Here is a 24,677-nt window from a genome sequence, read left to right on the forward strand (position 1 = left end):
AGTAGTAGAAATGGAAAAGTATAGGTAGAGTTATGAAAAAATGCCTTGTATTTAGAATTAACAGAACTCAGTGACCAACTACTTGTAAGTGGTGAGAAAAATAAGCGGAAATATGCCATTGATGACTCCAAGGATGGAAAGCTGGCATTTCAATCAATGAGAAGCGTATGCCAAAAACATAAGACATATAGTTAGTTTGGAGCAAGAGTGAGCAGACTAGTTTGGTTAGAGTTTATGGGACCACAATGGGCAGAGAAGCTGTAGGGAGAGCAAAAATACCTAGCAGCAAGGAACTTGTATTTGATATGGGTAGGGGGAAGCTTTTCAGGGTTTTTGAGCATCAGTGACCCGTTGAAAGCAGTGGTTTAGAAAGGATACAAGCTGGCAGAGAGAGATTGACATCAACTAGGCTGATGGAAAGAACACAGCCTATAACAAATAATGTATTTACAATGTTGAATGGACGATGTCATAAGTTTCCTAATGCTTACTTCCTATTGAATATTTGCTCACGTCTAATATACTATATTACTTACCTCTTCATGAAATCTGTTTCTTTCTTCACAAGAATTTAATATACAGGTTAAGTAGTAGAATGATGGAATTTTTTTAACAGTAAGAATTTCTTATTGAACCTATCTCCATGACTTATAAGGTTTTTTGTTGTTTTTTTTTTCCAATTTACACCATACATTTAAAAGTTATAATGTGAAATTATACCATACATTTAAAAGCCATGGTCTTTGGAGTCGACCTGGGATTTGAGTTCCATCACTACCACCAAAATTGTATTTTATCAGTGTTAAATGTATACAATTTGTCTGGTGGAAAAAATAACTCCTCTAATACATGTTTTGAGCTTTTTTTTACTTATAAGTTGGGTTCGATTCATTAAGTATATTGAAATCTAAAAATTCGATATCATATTACTTGAACTCCTGATCATATCTAATATGAGATTTAATGCCATTTAATTACTCATAGAGAAATTATTTTGAAATCCAAAATTTAAAAAGGAATTATCTGATGGACTGACAAAGTAATATTTAGGACTCCAAGCAGATTGCTGCAGGGAACAAAAATCTTTCCATGCCTGTTATCCAGCAATTAGGTTTGCTTTCAGAATTACAGGTGTTAGATCTGTCACAATTGACCGATGAACATAAAAAAAGGAAAAGAAGACAATAAATATTGATCTGGAGAGTGGGGCTGAGGGTTCTGATGATGAGGCTTTGCCACAAAGTAGATGTTAACATTAGCCAGATTATTTTAAATCTCTGAACTCATCTGTTTACTCATTTCTGCTCAAGAGGATTAGACTAAATGTTTAAAGCGCTTTCACCTTTAAAGTTCTCTGAATGTAGACAGCGCTAACGCAATCATTACCCTTTTCTGAAATAGAATAATATCTTTGTGTCTATCACACTGCAGTCCTATCATAAAGGAAGGAAAGTTGTTAATTCCATAGATTTAACAGTTTAACAAATATGTCATGGACTGCCTGATCCATTAATGCATACAGCATTATGCTAGGCAGGGGAAATGTTACAGATGTTTATACACACAAGAGTGTGTATTGGGCAGAAAGAATTTACATAGCTTTATCTATCTCTACTATTTTTTTTTCTTCTCTGTTCTTTATTCTCTTCTCTCTTTATAGAAGTGACTTACTCCTTTCAGAAATCTGTGCTTTCATCTGTGCACCTAGCTAAACATTTTCCAAATGCATTTTCATATATTTAAGTTTTTATTAACACTGGTTAAATTGCTTCAGCTTTCAAACATGTTGAAGTCACCCTTTAAAAAAAAAAAGAAAGAAAACTTTCTTAAACCTTCCTTGACATAAACATACCATCCCAAAACAACACACATATATACATATGTTAAAATATATATATTTTTATATGTTAAAAATATATATATATTTTTAAAAGGGGAAAAATCACTCCAGCGGTATTATAGGGAAAGGATTAGAGGAATATAAAGTTTGAGGCATGGACACCTTTACAGTTAAGTACAGATGAAAGACATTAAATTGAAATGTTAGAATTAGACTCTGTTGGAGTGACTTATTTTAGTTTTGAGGAATGAAACAGAAGGATGGATTTGAGATGTCTCACTCATCAAGACCAGACATACAAGGAGTAGGATGGATTTAGAGGGGAAAAAGTTTTAAGTTTGGTGTGCAATCCAGTGCTGTTAACCACCCTATTTTTCTTGAAGGCCTGTCCTCCTTTAGCTTCCATGATACCACATTATCCTGGCTTTCTCCTCCTTTCGCCCTCCCTTTTATAATTCCACATCCTTCACCTGCTCATTACATGAAGAGGCATTCCTCATAGCTCTATCTAAAGCCTCCCTCTTAACACTGTATACTTTCTAGGTAACCTCATTCATTCTCTGGGCTTCACCTGTCACTTCTAGGATGGTCACTACCCATGCTGACTTTAACGATGACATAACCAACTCTGTGTCTCTTGGCCTAAATTTTCAGTTACATATTAAATATATTACGGATACCTCAAACTTATAAACAAAAGCAGAATTTATCTAGCGTTTCCTGTTAAAATTAATGAAACCACTGTCCTCCCTGTCAGTCAGACCCAGATCTTGTAAATTGTCTCATTCCTTATCCATTCAAATCATGTTGATTCCATTCTGTCTGCTTGCATTTCCATTTCTGATTGGAACAGTTTGCCCTGCCCTGGTTCAGATTATCCCTTGTCTAAACTCTTTCAGTAGCTCCATAACTTTTTTCAAGTCACCAGTCTCTCAGTTTTCCAGTTCATCCATACGCCATACATGTTTAATATCCTAAAACATGGGTCAAATCCTGTTCTCCTACACTACCTAAAAAGTAAAATCCAACTTTCTTAATCAAATACATCCTCTTTCCTAGCTGCATTTCCCAACATTCAATGCTTTTTCAGCTATAGTGGACTGTTCTGTTCTCTTTGTTAAGCCAGGATCTTTCCTGTCTCGGCTACTTAGTATCAGTCTGGAATATCCTTCTAACCCCAATGTCCCAACCCCAGTTGTAAAAATCTGTTCATCCTTTAATGGCCAATGCAATTGCTACTTTCTGTAAAGCCCTCAGACTTAGAATTAATGATTCATTTCTCTATGCTTTATAGCACTCCTTCCTATTATGTCCTTGTTTTATAACAAGTGCAAAATACTTTACATAGACCCCCCCCCAAGAGTACAGGGAATCACTGTCTTACAAGTCCTTAAATCCTTCACAGCACCCAGCTTATTTCTTCACACAAAATAGTAGCTTTAAGGAAATTTTGATTAATGTATAGAAACAGTCAGACACAATGAAATGATCTTCCTTTTCCTTATTCTCCTTCCCTTCTTCTCATTCTTTACATGTTATTACACTTAAAGGTAATGAACTAAATTGCTCCTGGAAATAATTGTTCCAGAATGATTAATGGGGCATATAGTTAATAATGCAGATAAACCATCTAGACAAGGCCCATAAAAAAAGATAAACATATTTGGAGATAATTTTATTATTTATATTTTACTATCTATTATGTCTTGCCATATTCTGTTGATAAAGTTTCACCATTTTTTAAATTTAGGATAACTTTTTATTTTAGGTTGAAAATTTCTTCTGTATGGGATCCCCACTAGCTGTTTTTTTGGCATTGCGTGGCATCCGCCCAGGAAACACTGGAAGTCAAGACCATATTTTACCCAGAGAGATTTGTAACCGATTACTAAATATTTTTCATCCGACAGATCCAGTGGTGAGTTGCCTATATAGACATTTTTCTCTCAATATTAAATTGTTCCTAAAAGAATCAGTAAGAAACCTTGAAAAGTACCACTGGAGTAATGAGAGAGAGTTTAGTCATCTGATATATTTATAAAAGTTCATATTTTCAAACATTAGTGTTTTAATTAATTTAGGACTCATGATATAAAATACATTAGAGATTATCTGCTCATTTTGTATGTGTATTACAGCAGCATAATGTAAAATTATCAATGGACTTTCAAACCTTAACCAGTTGTAATTCCCATAACACAGCAACCATAAATTTTGAAAATCTCACTTTAAACACTTTTTCTATAAAGCATGCCACACTAATGAAATCTGTTTGGTAGATCCTCTTAGAAATGAAGATATTCAGATGTTTTAAACATGAAAACATAGAACTGTTTATTTTATGATGGTGGAATTGTAAAATTTTGGATTCTTAAATTTGCTATTATGTTTGTATTGTAATAATCTTTTTTAGTGTAAGCATTCCAAGGATTTTGGATTAGATAAAGAGTTTAATACCAAATAAAACTGTAGATGAAGAAAATGAGTCCTTAAATCCTTTTGGGCATAGGGCTGGATAAAAACTAAATATTAAAACCAAGTATTTTTGACAGCATTCATTCTATGAAAAATACTTCTATATAATCATGTAAAGTCTTCTAAAGGATCTTTAGTGGTACCACGTAAATATAACATTGAATAAACACTAAAAATTTTAGAAAATTTCCCATACATTAAAGAATCAAAACTGTAGTATGGAAGAAATAGCCTTCACTGAACTGGGAATCAAATAAAGATTGCATGATCTTGGCCAACTGACTTATGAGACTGTTTCTTATCTATATAATGCAGATGATAGTATTTCACCTCATATGGTTGATGTATAATCCTCACATGGTATTAAGGTAAATATAAATGAAAACACCCAGCTAAAGAATAAGCATTTCCTTAATAAACATTTCATTTTACTCATTCTTTCATAATTTAAAGTTGAACTTGAGTTAATAGGTGAACTCTGAGCTTTCATTATATATTCTGTCCTGTGTCCTATATATGCCTTAATCTTCATTACATCATAAAAAGAGGATTTCAGACTCATTTTATTATTATAAATTATTTTAGTATTCACTTTTTTAGTAATGCTTTTTTAATGTCAGAACTTGTCTATTCAGCAGGCTGCAGAATAGAAACAGTTTACTAAAATCCAAGCATTGTGACAATGATGTATTTCTCTGAATTTTGTTTTAAATCAAGGCTTATAGATTAGAACCGTTAATACTGAAACACTACAGCAACATATCACCTGTCCAGATCCACTGGTATAATACTTCAAATCCTCTACCTTATGAGCATATGAAGCCAAGCTTTCTCAACCCAGCAAAAGAACCTACCTCAGCTTCTGAAAATGAAGGCGTTCCGACCATACCAAGCCCAATGACCTCACCTGTCTTATCTCGCCGACACTATGGAGAATCTATAACCAATATAGGCAAAGCAAGCATATTAGGTAATTTCTTTTAAGTATTCTTTATCCATCAACATTGGCACTTTTTGACTAGCCATTAAATTGGGGGGACTTGGAAATACTAGATATACAATTTCTACCAGTTATTGCCATGTCTAGAATTAACTCCCTTTTTACTGTTTGTATATGAAGGTTGAAAGCCCTAAAGTTCTCTAATTAGATCATATCCTGTAGTTTCAGAATTTGTGATAATTGAATGGACAAGAGAAATCAAGCCCCTCATTTTTATCTTGGCCTCCTACTGACTGGGGTTCTAGGCGCATTACATGGTTTTTAATGCCCTAGTTCTGTAAAAAAGAGGGCGTACTTGAGTTCTGAAGGTGGCTTTCCTAACCAGTGCTCTGATCTGTACTATAAAAGTCTCCCAAACTGTGTGCCTCCTGATGCAGCAAGAATATTTAATATTTCTCTGAATGGTCTCCAGTACCAGTACAATGTTTTATGTATTAATGGAGCTCAGTGTGTGCCACTTGGATTTGTCTTGCTTTTGGTTACAAGCTGCCTTAATACAATATGACACAAGATGGCAGTATAAGGCTTTGTCTACTGGACTCATTTGCTGTTTTACTTTATCATACTCACTGATTGTTTATTGGTGTTTTATTCATAACACTTAATTTCAATAGTAAGCATATCAATAGTAAATATATACACATATCAGTGGCCTGGCTCTTTTGTTAAAGCTTTTATTCTTGCCAAATATTTTAATAAATAGTGATCACGAGTAAAATAGAACCTTTATCCCTTTGTTTGTAAGCTAAATTCCTAGAGTTTGTGCAGCTTTTATTCTATTCAACACCACTTTTATTTAGAAATCTATAATATAGATTGTAATTTTCTTGAAGTGTATGTTCCCACCCTGGAAAAACAAGACTAGGGTTCTGTCCTTCTGCCAGTTGGTTGTAATTGCAGGTAGCACTCTTTAGCTTGATATGTGGTATAATTCAACAGAATGACTGCCCTGCTTTGTAAAATACAGGAGCAGCTAGCATTGGAAAGGGACTTGGAGGAATGTTGTTCTCAAGATTTGGGCGTTCATCTCCATCACACCCATCTGAGACATCAAAAGACTCGATAGAAGACGAGAAGAAGCCTGTTGCCTCACCTCCTACTACCACTGTGGCAACACAGACCCTTCCACACAGCAGTTCCGGCTTTCTTGATTCTGCATGTTAGTTCATACTGTTCTTTCCTTAAATTTATACTAGGGGACAGCAAAGATTAAGATATTAACAGTCAACTAGCCGTCAGTCCAGGATCTAAAGCATACATTAAGCTTTTAAAGAAAAAAATGCTTTTCATTCTCCTTTTGTTTCTGAAGGATACTTTCCAGGTATATTTAGTTTTACTCTGTGTTGGTGAGTCCATAGCAGAGAACATTAATAATCAGGGCCTTGTGGCACCAGGTTCTTAAACACCAAGCATAAAACAAGTCTCTTCGGGTAAGCACTCCTAATTTTTATAAAATAGATTTTTTAAAAACATGGTCTTAGTCTTAAAAATTCTGACAGCCACACGAAATCGCTTCAATTCTATGCTGTATTTAGTCTTGAGACTTTTTTAAAACTGCGATGCCAAAACCATCCTATGCCTGATGCCACAGTTCCCTTCATCCAACCTAATTACGAGAACTTCAAAGCTTAAAACTTTTAATCGGTTCCCTGTTTGGCTTTCATCCTATTTCAGCTACCTAGTGTGAACTAGATACCTAAGAAATCTTTAGTTGAATGAATAGAGCATGAGATCTTTGTAGTTATGTTGGGCTTAGCATTAGGATGGAGCTTTATTAATTTTTTTCCAGTGAACTTATAAAATTTTATATCTTGAGTAGTTTTTTGCATAATACATTTAGTACATATTCACTACCAAGGACCTAAACTTGAACCTTATTTTTTAAGCGTCAGGTAAATTAAGACTGATAAGTCCAGTTTTTCTATTGACTCACATAAGGAAATGAAGATTCAGAAACTGGCTAGTTCCTTTCTCTACTTATAGCCAAAGGGAAACTTTGCTTTCTTTCCCTAAAACTTATAGAACAGATTTTGTTTCAGATATTTGTACCCTTGTTTTCTTATTGTATCTGCTACTCTAAATTTGAAAATGACCAACATTCATTGCCATCCATAAAACTTTCTTAAAAGGAAAGTGTAATTCCGTTCTGGAAGAAGCTGGACCTTTCCCCTACAGGCAGACCCACTCCAAGATGAATTATTGATAGGGTTCAACATTCCTGTTTGGGCCAATGGCGTTTTTAAGTTAATTCTTTCTATATCAGACTCTGAGTCTGACTTTTATAATTGCAAGTCTTTTGACTTTGATATTATGTAAATAATTTATATTTTTTTCTTACAAGAGTACCTATACCAGTGCTAATGTAAGCTCTCATTTCTACTTTATATCATAAATGTGATTGTGAAGATACAGAATTCTTTTGTGACATGCAAATGTTAAAACTCTAAACTTCTGAAAAAATTAATTTCAAGGAATCTTGTTAGATAAAGAGATACAATTCTTTGCGATGTTGGTAATGCACAACTTGATGCCAGTGAACATTAGGATGGAGGAGGGAGCAAGGAGAGCAGGACAGGATATGAGCACTAGAGAAAGAGTACAGAAGACAAAAACAGATCCAAGGGAAGAAAACAGCTAAATATTGACTATTTAACATTGTAATTTCAAAATGATAATTGAGCAACTTCCATTCTTCCAAGACAGCAGTCAGTAAAGATGCTTAGTTATATTACATCATTATGTTTTGATAGCTTAACAGAATACATTTTCTGTCATTCTTCCATAAAACTCTTTACTGGTGCTAATGATAAATTTCTTGTCAACTATAGACTCAACTAAATATGAGCTAATCATGAGTCTTAGTTACGTATGTCCTTCTCTAGACATAGATGTAACTATTAAAATTGAGCTACTACAGTAGGATTCTGCCTTTTAATCAAGTCCTTAAGGTTTGTCTAAGTAATTTTTTTACTTGCTTCAGTAATATGCTTCTATGTAATCCTGATTTAGACAAATTTCTAAATTTTACAGCAAATGTCATGGTTGCTATTTTGCCTGTATCTTGCAAATAAAGAAACTTTTTTTCCTTAAATCTTGTTTCTGGAATTGGGATATTGTCTTTAGGTGATTCTGACTTCCTTTCTTTTCTTTCATCTGCTCAAAATGATTGCCTCAGTTCTTCTGGAAAACCTTTATTCTGAAGCTACCAATTTTGATTCTCTCACTTTTGAGGGTAAAATGGATATAGATTGAATTCAGGGTTTTTCTCTTTGAAGAGCATGTGTTGTCAGTTGGCTTATTTTGTTGTCATCAAGTTGAAGTATCTTATATAGTTGTTTGTCGTTTCTTTTGAAAAGTCTAGGCTTATTTTCAGGGATTTTATTGTTTTCATTTCTTAAGGCCCCCTGTATTTATACCCTGTTATATAAAGAAAAGATCTGTTTCTTTTAGCCTTGTTTTGCTTCTAGCTAACATCCTAAATGATTTATGTATTTGGGGGATTTCTGAAAATTTACAGATTATGACATTATATTTCAAAGTTAATTATGCTTACATTTTCCATAAAAGAACTCTTCACAGAAACCAAAGTGTATGTTTCTTTATGTATGCTAAATTTAGTCAGCTTATTTGGGAGTATTGCTCTAACTTTTGGCCACTGCATCATTGGAGGCCAGTTTTAAACATCAGCCAACCTTTACAGCATCTTATGTTTTTTTTTCACAGATTTCAGACTTCAAGAATCGTTCTTTTATCTCCCACAACTTCTTTTTCCGGAAAATGTAATGCAGAATAAAGATAATAGCCTCGGTATGGTATTTGTCAGGAATAGCACTCAGAATACTATGAAACTGATCTACTCAGAGTTCTTCTGCTCATTGAAAAATTTGTCCAATTCTTCTGTGAAATCAGCTTGGATGTTACCATTGCAAACTATTTAACACATATTTTCTTCCCTGTTTCCTAATCTTTACTAGTAGTGGTCCTGAACCTAAGTATCGATTAGCCACTTAATGTACTAAATACTTACTGTATACCCCTACAAAGGAGGCACCTTTCAGAGAGAGGAACAAAGCATTAGGCCATTTTCTTCCCTGTTTTCCTAAAGACTTCAAAGAGGCTCACTATTCTTTTCATGTATTATACTTACGTATAAAAGGGCTTCATTAGTAGAAGGAATGTAATCATTCCTAGTTGTATCAGAATGGTTCAGCCCGCGACTGTCAGTCTGGGAAGAAATTATGCAGTGGCAGGTGAAAGTGAATTTGTAAAAATAACAACTTGATGTACTATGTTTCCATCTCTTCTGTTTTTCTCCTTATTTCTCCTTTTTCCTTTGTAACTAATTTCACCTTGACTCCTCTTCATCATGCTAGAGAATTCCAGTTTCTTCTTCTTTATCATCTTCCCATCTCGTATGCCGGAACACACTTACGAATCTAACACAAATGTTCCAGTGAATACAAAAAATGTCAAAGATCAGGACATTACTATGCCACAGGTCCATATATGGGCTTAAGCTGTTTGACTTATTATGAATTCACCGATTGTACTTGAAGTAAGGAAAAAATACAGTTAACAACAACAACAAATTTTGTAAGAGCTTATCTCAATCTATTTTACACATGTTTTATAGATTAACTGGTATGTGCATCTCTGAAAATGTGTAGATAGATCCATGGACCTTCCTTCTCAGGAAAGTGTAACTGAATAGAAAAATAACAAATGTGTAAGCACTTTTAAATGAGCAGATAGCATTGCCACAGTGTTTATTTAATAAGCAATAGCTAAACATATATATGATATCCTTCCCTAGTGGTCTATTATGACTTCCTCACGTGGGATTATCAGATTCCCAGTGTGAAGCAAAATCCAACGTTTTCTCAGTTTTGTCAGCTTTCCTCTTAGCATCGTTTGACACTCTGAACAAAGAGCGTACTTTAAGGTGTTTTGTTTTATTTCATTTTTAAGAAAGACCCTTAAAATACTCTGTGGCCCACTGATGGTCTTAAAGGAGTTCCTGAAGATCACATGATCATTTTTCTAAGTTATTTATCTCTAAGGATTGGTAAACGAATCCGGTGAGATTTCCTTACAGCCTTGATTTGTTAGGGTGATTTTCTCTTAACAGGAATTGCAAGGATTTTCTGTGAGTTTTAGAAAAGACTTGATTGAATTCACTGAATTGTTTGAGAACAGCAGTGTGATAAACAAAGACCTTCCACTTAAGAATCCCTACTGTTCCTCCAGTTCAACTTCCCCAGCTACCCAATAGATTGTTCTTTTATTAAACAGACATTTAGTAACACTTGTATGTCCCAGGTGCAGTGTTAGGCACTGTTAGTGTAATGGAGAGTAGAAAGTTTGGTAGCTGCTTCTGATGAGGTATTCAGCATGGTGGAGAAGAAAACATTCTATAGGCTATTTTCTAGCATATCCCCCACAAGGCCAGTTGACATATAAGGAGCCACCAAGTAATCTCTTGCAATCCCATGGGCATTATTGCTGCCAGCCTTGCCTATAAATTCTGTAAGGAGGATGTGTTCCTTATTTTAAGATCGGGCATAAAGGTTAAATGGTAAAGCTAGGATTTGAACCTGGCCTCTTGACTACAAATATACTATATAACACCATGTTGCAAGCAAGTGAATTTTTTGTTTTCCTTCTCCATTATTCATATTGACGTGAGCATACAATGGAAAGGACTTCATCGAATAGAATCCTATATTATTAAGGCTCTTTTGCCTTAATGTTTTCCTCCAGAAGATTAGCATGGAAAGTTACTTTTTAGCAAAAGCAATCAGGCAAATCACTTCTGTTAGCTAAATTTTTACTCTTAGCTCTAGAATTTCTATATGGAACGTATTTGATTATAATCCTTATTCATTTATTTAATTTCTTTTCTTTTTAGTGGAATTGGATCACAGAATTGATTTTGAACTCAGAGAAGGTCTTGTGGAGAGCCGCTATTGGTCAGCTGTCACGTCACATACAGCCTACTGGTCGTCCTTGGATGTTGCCCTCTTTCTTTTAACCTTCATGCACAAACATGAGCACAGTAATGATACAAAACCCAATTTTGATCCAATCTGAACACTTGAAGGACAATAATGGCCCAAAACTGATTTATTATTTTTTTTTTTGGTTAAAATATGTGTGTCAAGACATGGAGATTTAAGGTTTAAGTATCTTTTGGTTTGGTTAGGGCAAGAAATACCTGAACTTAAAAGCACTTTATTTTATTTAAAAAACAAAACTTTTTTTCATGCCTAAAGTAGTTATTTGCAGTTTTCATCATTTTGAACATGAATCTGACAGAAGCCCTTGTAGAGCATTGAGTAAGAAAGACCTAGAAGTGAGGAAGATTTGGGTGAACTGCATGTAAAATCTATAAAGCACGATCTAATGTTTTCTGAATATAAAAGCATATTAATGAGTTGAATCTAATATATTAACCAAAATATGTTATAAATGTAAAATGGTCAAGGTCCAGGGTATTCTATATAAAGATTATGAGATGGTATCATTATTTTAGTTTCTATGAAAACTTCCATCTCCACAGCTCCACTGAAAGAGCAGTATAACAGATATAAAATGTTCTGAATTTAACTTGTTTATAAAAACTAATGCTAAAAAGAAAGAATATTTGAATTACTATATTTAAAAATTTACCTCTGCCTAAATGCTTTATGTCATTGTATAAAACATTACATTTTTTTCACTGTTTCTTTGAGCATAATTTAAAAACTACATTTATTTTATATAGTGTTAAGACCTTTTTTTCTCAGAACTCCATCTTTGTACTCTTCAGATGAATATACAGACACTGTGGGAGACTTTCAGTATTTTTTCATTAAAAACTTGTGGTTTCACACAAATAACATCAGTTCAGTTATTTTGAAGGAAAAAAGAACTTTTTATTATGTCACATGTACCTCAGAGAAAGTTGAAGTTTTCTAAACTTGACATGGAGTATTCCATAATGGGTACATTTCATTAACTTTGTTGAAAAATTAGTAAACTTCTTTGGAATATGGAGCATGGCAACTGTTTTAAATGAATAAAAATTTGTGTGCCAAACAACATTAATGAAGGGATGGATTGCCACTAACAGTTGTTGAAGTGTTCAGGAAAACATGATTGAGGCATAAAACACAGTAATTCAGGATTCTAAGGCACTGGAAGGGTTTTCCTCAGCTGTAATTGTTTCCACAGTGCTTTTCATCTGAGGAGCTCAAAGTGCTTTAAAAAGTGTACATTCAACAGTGTGTGTAGTAGCTCCTTGAGGTAAGTAATTGTGTTATTTTCATGTTATATATTAATACACACTAAGGCACAAAAACATTTAAAGTGCCTTGAATCAGATTGCATAGCAAATCATATGAGTGCAGATTAAAGGCAGACCATATTCTTTTATATGCTGTTTAGTGGCTAATAATTCACATATGACCTCTTAGTTATTTGTGAACCATAATAATAGAAGTTGCAATCCATAGTTTGGATACATAACTGTGAAGCCAATATTCGACCCTACTTCTGTTTTCTTGAGCTTTCACACACAAAGGAGATAGAAGGGATAGGTAACCCTCTCTGCCAAACAACCCTCACATCTGAGTGGCTTCCACTGGGTTCCACTTAAGGTGCTGTTTTTGCTTCTCTTGCAAAGATTTTCTCAGCTTCCCAGTATCATTGTCAAACAGAACAAAGCTGGTTCACTTTTTTGTTTGTTTGTTTCACTGTTCATCTACTCTTTTCTTTATAAAATAGCAGTACCTTACTTGCAGGTTTTACTCAGCACCATCAGTACTCTAGTCTGTTTTGACCTTTCGCTGAACTTGCAGAACGTAAAGCTCTTCTTTTTAGTATTTAAAAAAATCCTAAGGCTCCAAGACCAAGTCCATGACTCACTAAGGAACCCCTGCTATAAAAGGCTTTTAATGAGGTCTTAGCAAAGGTAAAAGCAATCTTTCTCAAATTTAGAGATTCCTATGAACTCAGGTCATTTTCATAGGCCATTAATTTCGTAATTCTGATTAAGCTCTCAGGAAAATCACTCATGTCATATGCTTGCATCATTAAAGGTACTTGAGCATATGTTGCTGTGGGTGGTATAACATTCAAATGCCTAAATATTTAAGGGATTCTCAACCACTGGCATGTGAGAAACCCTTTTCACTGAGAAGAGTGGAAGTCTGTCAAACCTTTTAATTTGATGCCCTTGAGTAAAAAGAAAAGTATGCTCCCATAGTCATAAAAATATATCTTTTACCTTTTTTTTCACATTGAGATGTCAAATTTAACCACTGGGAATTATTTGAATCCTTGGAAAGAACAGCATCCAACACCCCCTTTTCAAAATGAGATCTTGTGCACGACTGAGCAGATGTTTTGTTTTTAATGCATTTCATCAGTAGAGACGGTAGTTTTGATTTTATCATATTCTTATTACCATGTTTCTGCATGTTATCATGGGATGGACTTGTATATACTCAAGTAATAGCCAGAGAGTATGTAATTCTGGCTTGATATAGAAGCTGAGTCAGTTACTGAGTAACATTTTGCAACTTTATTCCAGCAAGTACTAAATTGGCCAAAAAGTTCTGTTTTTTATACCATTAAAATTTTATTCTCTATTTTATGTACATGCTATGATGATTATCATGAGTACTGGTCAAATTGTTCAATTTTAATCCTATTAGGTTCCCAAAAGTTCCCGAAAGTTTGAATATGGATAATAATGTCTTGGGTTAAATCTTGGTTTATTTTTACTTAAAAGTTAGTCTTAGCCAAGGCCTTTTGTTTTATTTCCTCCTATTAAACGGCTTTTTAAAATACACTGAGTGTGTTTTATAGAAGCCTTCAGATCATTATTTGTAACCATTAAATCCTCAACCTCCTTTTCTCTATTTTCTCTTTGGGGGCTGATGTGTCCTATTGTCATAACATATTCTAATTTTTCATTCCCCCAAGAGATAGAAGAAAAAGAAATCATCGGTATACTGTCATAGCTAATTCAACCATTTATGCTAGTGATAGCATTTGAACCTCTTAAGATCAAACCAAAATAATATAATTTTTTAAAAAGATCAGGCCAAACTAAGAGCTCTTTACCATAAGGTAAGAAGAAAAATAATTGAAGTTCTTTCTGATTAATTAGACTGGTTAGTATTTCTGTCTCCTCAGCTATTGATGAATTAGGCATTTTGACAATTGAGAAAGCTTAATTTGTATGTTTGTCTTTATAATGTTCTTGAATAATCTTGTTGACATGGAAGTGGGACTAAAGAAAGGTGAATTGGTAAAGCAGGATCAAGGCAGAACTGAAAAAGATTGTAGCAATCATATGCTGGGAAAAGGAAACACAACAAAACCATGCTAGATAATTGATTATTCTTAAGTTTTCCATCTCATCCTAATATTGCTGTCATCCCTGAACTCAGGCCTTTGCCTGGAATCCTGTATTACTGAAAACCTTCACAGGTAGAAATCTGATGATTCTCTGGCTGAATTTGAAGCACATACAAATGGTTGGTGTTTTAATTTGCAAGCTGCTGCAATGCAATATACCAGAAATGAAGTGCCTTTTTAAAAGGAGAATTTATTAAGCTACAAGTTTATGTGTTTTAAGGCTGTGAAAATGTTCAAATTAAGACACCAATAAGAGGTTACCTTCATTCAAGAAAGTCCAATGATGTTCAAGGTTTCTCTCTTTCAGCTGACGGGGTACATGGCAATGTTCGCTAGCTTTTTCTCCAGGAATCTTCAACAGCTTCCCTGGGGCTCTCTCTTTTCTGTTCGCTGTCAGTTCTGGTGGCTCTGAAGCTTTTCCCAAATGGTTCCCTCTTGAAGGGCTACAGTAAGCAACCCCACCTTGAATGGGTGGAGATGCACCTCCATGGAAACCATCTAATCAGAATTTACCACCCACAATTGGGTGGATCACATCTCCCAGGAAACAATCAAAAAGATACCACCCAGCAATGTTGAATGAAGATTAAGGGACATGGCTTTTCTGGGGTACACAACAGATTCAAACCGGCACAGTTGGGTATGGACAGTATAAGTAGTTTCCTAACATTCAATATTTTACCTATATAAAAAACAACTGTTGTACCTACAAACAGCAGATTTGGCAGGAAGCATGCCAGCTGAACTCTTTCCACTGTTAGATCTCTTTTGGGTCTAGGGAGCCAGTACAAAACCAGGCTATCTCCCTCCATTCTCCTTTTGGGTTAGTCAAGGGGAAAGGAAGTTGTAAAGGAAATATTGATAATGTAGAGCTTACAGCAGAATACAGAATGGCAGAATATATAATTTCATCTCACGTTCCATTTGGCAATCATTAGTAACTGTAATGACAACCTGATTCAGTCTTCAGTGGATGCTTGTGATAATGTTCAGATTCCTAAAATTTCAGAGTTTGCGCAGTTTTAGAAGTCATCTAGTTCAACCTTTTTTTTAGTTTCAGGTAAGTATTTAAGATAGTAATTAAGGTCAGGGAAAGTAAAGTGAGGGGCATCATGTTGGGTTCAGCCCAAAGACTACACAGAGGCAAAGATGGACGTGATGGAGTCTCTAAGGAAAAATACCATTAGGGAGAGTAAAATTTTAAAACCGGAAGGGGTGTAGATCATAATTTTTCAAAGCATGTTCTACAGATGTTAATAGTTGTCTTGTGCGAAAATAGGTTTGAGACATGCCAAATTGAAAAGGTTCCTGTAAGCAGGACTTCGGGAGCTTCTCCAACACTAGATGTATTTGAATCTATTGGAAGAGTGACATGGTATACATTTTTCTAAACTTATTTAAACAGACTTTTTTTTTTTTTTGGAACATTGCTTGTGACTTAGAACTATACTTAGAGAAATGCTGATCACATTTAATTCCCTCATGTGATTTTACATTTTACACGTGACCACTCCGACCCTGTTAAGATCATGTGGCCAGCTGATGAATAAGGCAGAATTAGAACCTGGTCCCCTGATTACCACCCATGTCTATTAAACTATACTGCCTATTTCTCCTAATAGACAGGGAACTTCCCCAAAGGGGAGAAAGTGCTCTCTCCATTTTTTATGCCCATGTTGGGCTGCTTGGCTTACAACAAAGCCTATAAACTTGATGCTTTTCATGAAGCAAGCAGATGACAGATGTCTACAGGCTTGAGTACTGCTCCCAGTTGTTCTCTCTCCTTTGTTCCCAGACCTTCATGAAAGTACCCTATCTAGATCTGGGCAGATTTCCTTTATATATCTCAGGATCAAAATAGCCAAGAAGAAGGAAGAAAAAAAAAAAACACTCAGGAAAGATTTTATTAGTATTCTATTCAAACTAAAAATGCAATTTGGTAGAGAAATAAGTAGCAAAGTGTTAAATAGTATTGAATATTCCTTTCCCTAGTATTTATATGTTGGCCTTTTATCAATTCATGACAAGTAGGTCACTTCTAAACCTTCCAATGTAAGTTAATTAAAAAATTTTTAACTTAAATACTATATACTTTTTGCAGAAAGAAGAGTTTCATTGTTATTTTGAGTGTGTGTATGCACATGCGTGTGTGTGTGTGTGTTCCCCAAAAATAGTCTTTGGCAGATTGTAGCATGAACTTTTCCTCTGCCTTTGTGTTTGAATAAGGGCGAGAATGTGCTTAGTATTGTCTGTCACCTTATGGTTTTTCATTTATACGTAACAGGGTTCAACCTGCTTCCTCCCCACCCTACAGTTGTCAGGATATGTTGGGAAATTATTCCTTAGGAAAATTACATCTGGTCTTCTGTTGGAGTAAGATGAAAAACAGGATAATACTTCACCTGTAATACTTTCTCATACTGAATGAGTGTCACTCATACCTTCCCTTGACTACACACCCACTACCATCTCTTTTTTTTTTTGTGGAGTTAGACATGAATTTTATTGGGAATGAGGAACCAGAGAGGATTCTTCCCAGTGGTGGCCAATCCAGAAACGGAAGTTAGAGCTTCACAAAAGGAGTGAGGAGCGCAAAGACTTAATAAAGGTTTAGGACAAGGGTGTGAGAACAGCTTCAACAGGGTCTTATGACACAGTGGTCTGCAGGTTATCAACAGTCATCAAGGTAGGGCAGTTTCAATGCTTTGCTTATGGTGATACCATCTGTACATTCTTCCAGCACCACCCCCACTCCCCACCCGGAGGAGACCTAATGACCTTTGATTTCTGCCTCCTCATTGTAGGCAGTTATGTGCAGAAACTTATTCTCAGTATGGAGGGGGCCGTGGCCCTGCCCCTCACAATCCAGCCCCACGCAGCAGACTATGTTAACCATAGGGCAGACATTGCATCCGTATTCCACAACGAGAGTGTAGAAGACAGCTACCAGAGAGCCCAGGACCGCTGCAGAGACTGGCACCTCCTAGAGAACAGACCACACCGAGATTCCACTGCGCAGGTAGATCCGAAACCCTACTGGCACGGGAGGGGGAAGGCCTGGTTTGTCTTGCATGATCGCTGGGCGCTCCTTTCGCTATTTTCGTTGAAGAAACCCAAAAGATTGGAGGCTCCCCAAATACTGCTTCATGAGAATTGACTCAACTGAGGTGCTATAAGGCGTGTTCCTGGTTTTGTGTTGTACTGGGGACCGCACCCAAATTTTTCAGTTGCACAGTTGTTTAAGAGCGAAGTTTGCACACTTCTGCTGCTTGCCCTGAATTTACACTACTCAGGGAGTATGCTTAAAGGTGCAGCTGCGCAAAGTACAATGCGAGTTCTCATCAGACTGGGAAATGAACTTGGGCCGGCTGTGCGTGGCGAGGGAGTGGGGAGGGTGATGCATTCCGAAGTGGATGCTGTGGTGTGGAGGGGCACAGCCATGCTGCCCTGCTGCCACCACCAGGGCTGGCGGCACCCACCGCTTGGCCACAGGGCTAGATCTCTATGATGTGGCCTGACAGGTCCCTAGGAACCGGTCCCTCAGAGTTCTACATGTTCCAACAAGTCCGAGTCAACCCTTAGGAATTTGCTGCCAATACCATTCCACTGTCTAGGGGAGAAGAGGGGGCTGGGGGTGGTTTCCGGTCCATGCTGCTCTTCCGGGGGCTCCACAGCAGCCCCTCAGCACCTTCGGCCTGCCTCGAAGGCCACGCCCACCATCAACCCCGCAGGCAGCCTCTGCAAGCCCCAGCGCCAGCCCCTCCTCCTGGAGTGGGCAGAGGAGTGAGCCACAGAGTTTGCCCCTTCCCACTCCCTCGGGAAGTGGGAGCACCCCTTCTGCCCCGCCCCCAGTTCCCAGAAACCGGAGGAAATCAGCCCACTGAGTGTGGGTGGAACTGAATGAGGAAAGGGGCTCCTGAGAGCCCCCCACCCGTTCACATAGAGCCCAGGAAGAAACTCCACGGAGCGAAGGCAGCACCGACACCCGGTGGGTGAGTGAAGAGTCCTCCTTGTCTGCCTTTATATTCCTTGTTAGAGTCCCAGCCTGAGGCCCTCTGCTTGGGATGTGGACATGGGAAGAGGTAGACAGATGGAACAGATGTTGGAACGGCAAAACCTGGGTCAGCTCTATTGACAGGAAAATAAAAAAGCAAATATGAGATAGGTGGGATGGGGCAGTGGGTATAAACCAGCCAGGTTGGGTAAGTGAGCAGACATGCAGTTCCCACTTTTTACATTCACCTTTAACCCCATTATTCAAGTACCTGAGGATAGGGAGTTGGGGGGCTCACCCTGTAAGGTTTTCAGGGACTGATCTAGCCCCACCCTACAGGTTCAGGAAAAGTTTCCAGGTTTTGCAGAGTTTATCTGGGTTCACTGTATAGGCTTTGGAGTTTCCAGGTTTACCAGGGGCAAATTCTAGCTTCCTCCAGATTTCCAGTGACACTGGCTTTTGTGTCTTCCCCTCAACTTCCTTCAGAAATCATCGTGGGTGTCCTTGGAAGCACCCAGTGAATTCCCCCAAGGCTCCCCTGCAGTTGGGAGTAGGGAGCATTGTGCAGCCCCTCGCTGCCATGTGCCCCAAGAAGAGACAGTGGCCTGGGTTCAGTGTTAATGTTGTGATGTTTGGTTCCACGTGGCCTGTGTGGGCTACAGCATCCAGGCTGCCAGGGAGGCAAATGTCCAGTGCCCAGGATGCTGTGTTGACAGGCAGACCTAAGGCCCATCACCATGGCCCCAGAGGACTCAGAGCTGGGAACTCGAGGCCAGGGGTGGACAGTGAAGTGGGAATGGATCCTTAAAAATGCCCCTTCTTCCCTCCCCAGGAGGGAATGTCTCCAGAGAAGAAGGGTCCCGCCGTGGATAGTGACTCAGGGCCTGCAGCAGGCCCTCCTAGCCAAGGTGACAGAAGAGCTGATTTCCCACCAGATTTTGCCTCCAGGATGTTGTTGCCAGTGGACAGGAAATTCCCATTGCTATGGGCTGTAGAGGCTTGTTAACAGGGACAGCAGAACTTCTGGGCTCAGAGCATCCATCAGTTGTAGAGGCCATGCCTGAGAAGACTGTCATAAGATTTGTACGAGTCCTTACTGTCTAAAATGCACCTGGATTCTGAGAAAGCCTGGGCCACGGCCCCCAAACTTCCTTACACTGTGGCTAATCCTACCTGACCTTATCATGAAGTGGTTTTTGAGAACTCTCAACTTTCTGCTTCAATTTCCAAATAATAAGTGGCTTCTTTCAAAAAAAAAAAAGAAGAGCAAAAGAAAAAACAGAACACTAGGAGTCCCCTACACAGACATAATAACCCCAAAGAGATGCCACTGTTGCCAAGAAAGGGAATCAAACCATTTCCCGATTATTTGGAGTATGGAGTAGAGAGTTATATAAGGTAGCAGGGACATGGGGCCGTCCCTGCATGCAACGTCCTGTAAATGAGAAGGTTCTTTTTCAGATTTTCTGGTGCATTAAATCTTGCCAAGCCAGTAGGGTGTTCCACACAGTCCAGTTCACCAGTCACAGTCTAAGGAAGGCCGGTAGCACCTGAGAACGGCACGTCTGTACAAATACAACGTTGGGTTTGATTGTGGGTGTGAGTTACCACTGAAGCCCAGTATGGGAAGGTGTTTGCTAGGATGCTATGGGTGACAGCAAAGATGTTTAGGGGGAACACTAAGGGGGTAATTCCCTTAAGGTACCAGGCCGAGGAAATTATGGAGAGGTTTTAAATATCAGATATTTTCCGTTTGCAAATCTTGAGAGTCCTCCACCATGACATCAATCCTTAGTCTAGGCCTGAGAAGGGTCCACATAGTTATATCAAGATTCCTGTGAGAATAGGAGGCCCTGGATTAGTGATAAAAATTTTAACCAGCATTTTTTTTTATTAGATTACAATATTTTGGGTGACTTCTATTCCCCATGGGTTTAAGATTGCCAACCAGCATAGCTGCCCAGGTCAGCACTAAGGCCATTTGTATGGTCAGAGGCACAGGCGAAAACATATTATCATCATTCCCGCTTTTGGGCTGTAAAGCAGCTGGCCCTTTCATTTGTATTCTCAGAGCCTGCTGTTAGCATTTCAATAGGAACTGGGGCTGCAGGCCTCAGCATTATAATAAAGTGAATTAAGACCTGATCTTTTATCATCTTTTAGCTGTCCCTTTAACAAACTATTCATTCTTTCACTAAGGCCTGCACCTGTAGGGTTGTAGGGCATATGGAACATCCCCATGATGTCCTGACCCATGGCCCACTGGGCTATCTGCCAGTGAAAGAGATCCCCTGATCACTGTCTATTTATGCAGACACTCCATCTGGAGCGCTTACTTTCTCCAAACCTTGGACAGTGGCCGGTTGGTTAGCCTTCCCCACCAGGAAAGCTGACCACTGTTCTGTAGCCATGTCCACAGCAGTAAAAGCGCACCTCAGCCCCTCTGAGAGTGGAAAGGACTGATGTAATCCACTTGCCACTGGGTCACCAGGATTTGTGACCAGCCAGTGTGTTTCATCTGGTGTGGTAGCTCATGTGGCCAAACATGAAGGGCACTTTCTAATGACGTCCACTAGCTGCTGGGGCATGATTGGCTGTTGGAACTTCCGTTGTTCACAGGTACCCCAGATGTGTTTCCACAATTCTTGTCCCCAGAAAGCGTGACCTATGACTATCCACTGTTCCTGCTTTCAGACTGCCATCTAGGTAGTAAAGGCTTTGTAAACAGCCCAGCTGTCAGTACAGATAGCATGTTTGCTGGCTCATGCACCACCATTATTATCCATACTACTATTAACTCAGCCCATTGACCACTTTGCATAGCATCAATCTCCTACCATATGGTGTCAGTACCTTGTACTGCCAGAGCTGTCCATGTGGGAGGCTGCCTGCTAGTGGACCCATCAGTGTACCAAACAGACTCAGGAATGATACCCATGCCTTCCATAGTGCGCATTTCAACAGCTGTGTCCGGTATAGCGACTTTAGCTGTTGAATCTTCTATATAGGCCGTTGGTCCAGAATCTTGTACATTTCTGCACTCAGAGGCTTGTTATTAAAAATGCTGTGTTGTAGCAGGTAGGCTTTCCATTTGGTCAGTGTGCTTATTTGGGCATTGCCAGAGTGTGGCTTAGTGTCGGTCATCCACCCCTGAATAGGGATGGCAGTTTTCAAGGCGACTGAGCATCTTTGCGTCAGTCCCTCTATGTGCAAAAGGCATATGCAGTGCCTGGTTGCTTTTCCAGGGGACTGTCTCAGTTCTGCCCCTTTCCATAATTCTGATTAAAAGCCAAGTGGCATTTGTTTAGAATGTTGCCTCTGCCACAGACCCTACCCAAAGCCAATATCAGTGCTGTCTGCATCCAATTCACAGGACAGATCTATGTCCTCCAGTTCTTGTGCTTGTGTTATCACCCCTTGTGGTTTTTCAAAAGCAGCCTACTGGATGTCCCTCCATTTCCAGGAGCCATCTTTTCTAATTAGCATATACAAAAGTTTTAACATTTGGGCTAAGTGAGGAACAAAAGGTTTCCAATACCCCAGCAACTCCAGGAAAGCCATTTGTTGTTATGGCGCATGTGGCATAAGAAAACATTGTACCTTATCAATTACTGCCAAAGGAATAATTTTGGTCTTACCCAACCATATAACAGCTAAACATTTGACAGGACAGACAAGACTTTGCAGTTTGTGTGATTATTTGCCCATCCCCAACTTTCAAGGTGAGATAACAATGAGCCTCAGGCTTCTTTTAGTTCTGAAAAAGTCACTGGTTAACATGATATCACCAATATAGTGAAATAAACTTTTCCATTTAGCCAAATCCTTTGCCAGAAGGCCATGGCAGATGGTCAGGCTATGTAAATAGCCTTGTGGGAGCACCATAAAAGTCCTTTGTTCTCCTTCCTGGGTGAAGGTGATAGCTGGCTGACTGCCCTTATTTAGGGGTATACTAAAGGAAGCATTAGTCAAATCTAAAAGTGATAATGATATAATTGAGTGCTAATTCTTTGTAGTACAGTGACTTTATCCTTTAAACAGCTCACAGTAGTTTTTGCTTCTTGTTCTGCCTTGGTAAACATCTGCAAGGCTCCTAACAGGGACCAAGCTATGGCTACCACTATTTGGCAGTCTCCTTTCTTCTTACACAAATTTAGTTGTCCTGCTAAATAAATCTGCTGCAAAATAGCAAGCCCACTGGAGTTTTCTGGGCATCCCCATATTCTCGCAGCAATCCCCATTCATCTAGAGGGCAACTACCCCTCCTACCTGGAAGATAGATGAGGAATTTCCCCAACAGAGTCTCCCTTTCCAAGACTCATGCCTGCTACAGCCAGCAGCTCTTTGGTCTCCTGGCTGGCTGGTCAGTTGTTCCATCCCAACTCTTGGAGGGCTTGGATCAGGGCAGCCCAAAGACCAAGGACATGACAGGCACAGAGTTAAGACACGCATTTTATTAGGACTTAACAATAGGAGAGTGTTCTTGCCAATAACGGCTGGTCAGGAAATAGAAGTTAGAGCTCTGCCCACCATCTCTTCTTAAACTTTAAAAATACTTAATTTTCTATGAGCTTTATGATAGGAAAGTGTAAGATTTTCTGGTCCTAAGACTGTCATCATAAATCCAAACTCTGCCAGTAAGAGTCAGTCTGGGAGGTTTTTGGGTTTTTTTTTGCCTTTTCTTCTTAGGTTGTACATTTCTCAGAAACAGCTAGGACTGTGACTCTCCTGAGACCCTTAAATTATTTTCTTTCTTTCAGGTTCTATGCCATATTTTGTATATTCCCTTTCCCTAACAGTACTAAGCACTGCCAATGGCTGTAGTAACAATTCTTAGAAAGTGGCTTTTTTCTTTTTCCTTTCCTTTGCTACCTCTCATTTTCAACTGTTAATCCCCAATATTACTGAAGCACGCATTATTTCTCTTTCATCTCTGCAGTCATATCTTGGATTGCAAAAAAAAAACCCTGCACCTTTGTGTCTAACATTTTCCAGTTCTGAAAACTCTCAGTTGGAACTGGTATGTGCACACTTAATTTCAAAGAGGTGAAAGGCAAATGTGGCATTTTCTCCAAATTACACTCTTTCTCTGAACGAATTGGTCCATTCATTATCTCTCTCTCCTCTACCCCTAGTTCCAGTGTCCTCCTACAGCTCCTTGTTAGTATTGCATTCAGTAAAGATCACCCTCTTAAGTTGTCAAGTACTGTTTTACACCAGAAGCAAGTAACTGTGCCCTACATTGAAGATTGGATCATTGTAAGCATTCTGGAGAAGACAATCCTCCTGGTCCTATGGTCTATGGTAGCACTCCCAAAACATTTATGATGACTGAAAGATCTTAACCTACCTATTCATGCGCTGGCTACAGCCACCACCATCTGTTCTTCTAGGAAGGTCGGTGGCCATGGTTCATTACTAGTTACCTCAAGAACATCAAAGGATAAAGTTTCACATACAGGTAACGATTGGCAAATTCTGATCCTTTAGAATATAATCTGCTCACAACGTCTAGGCTAAAGATTCAAAAAGAGACCATAGTTTCCAAGCTTTCAGACTGATATGTGGTAGCTGATAGAAGACTAACCTCAAAAAAACATGCAGATTGGGACCAATTACTACCACATTTCCACCCGTCTCCCCATTCCCTGCTGTTTGGTTGATGCCAGAGTGACTGAAAATAGGGTTTTATATATATTTACATTGTAAGAGTCCACGAATTTCAGTTCTGGATGAAAGTAATCACCTGAAGTGATATTAACCTTAGACTCAGAAATGAATGGCCAGGATGTAGGGATTAATTTCAGAATTGAGGTGGGACATTGTATGGACTATTAGGAAAAAGAAAAGTCTAACATGGGGACGGAAATAAACTTGAGGCATGGTCATGCTAGTCTGACAGCTTAGACTGAATTTCAGCAGAGAAGCGAGAGGGTCACACAGTTCTGATCACACCATTATTT

At 38.4% G+C, this 24,677-nt stretch overlaps 1 protein-coding gene across 2 annotated transcripts in view; it reads left to right on the forward strand.

The window, feature by feature from the left end:
• Nucleotides 1–13,945, forward strand: part of DDHD1 (DDHD domain containing 1) — a 92,274-nt gene extending 78,329 nt beyond the window's left edge. Inside the window, exons 10-14 of one of the 2 annotated variants that reach the window (XM_077122608.1) lie at nucleotides 3,609–3,758; nucleotides 5,033–5,285; nucleotides 6,283–6,474; nucleotides 9,039–9,122; nucleotides 11,224–13,945. In XM_077122608.1, the coding sequence (XP_076978723.1) occupies nucleotides 3,609–3,758; nucleotides 5,033–5,285; nucleotides 6,283–6,474; nucleotides 9,039–9,122; nucleotides 11,224–11,405 (861 nt within the window). In that variant the 3' untranslated portion in view covers nucleotides 11,406–13,945. The remainder of the gene's footprint in view (nucleotides 1–3,608; nucleotides 3,759–5,032; nucleotides 5,286–6,282; nucleotides 6,475–9,038; nucleotides 9,123–11,223) is intronic. The other variant, XM_077122611.1, reaches the window with a different exon arrangement.
• The last annotated feature ends 10,732 nt before the right edge of the window (nucleotides 13,946–24,677 follow it).

This window comes from Tamandua tetradactyla, chromosome 12 (assembly GCF_023851605.1).
Source record: "Tamandua tetradactyla isolate mTamTet1 chromosome 12, mTamTet1.pri, whole genome shotgun sequence".
In the NCBI taxonomy this organism is placed as follows: domain Eukaryota; kingdom Metazoa; phylum Chordata; class Mammalia; order Pilosa; family Myrmecophagidae; genus Tamandua; species Tamandua tetradactyla.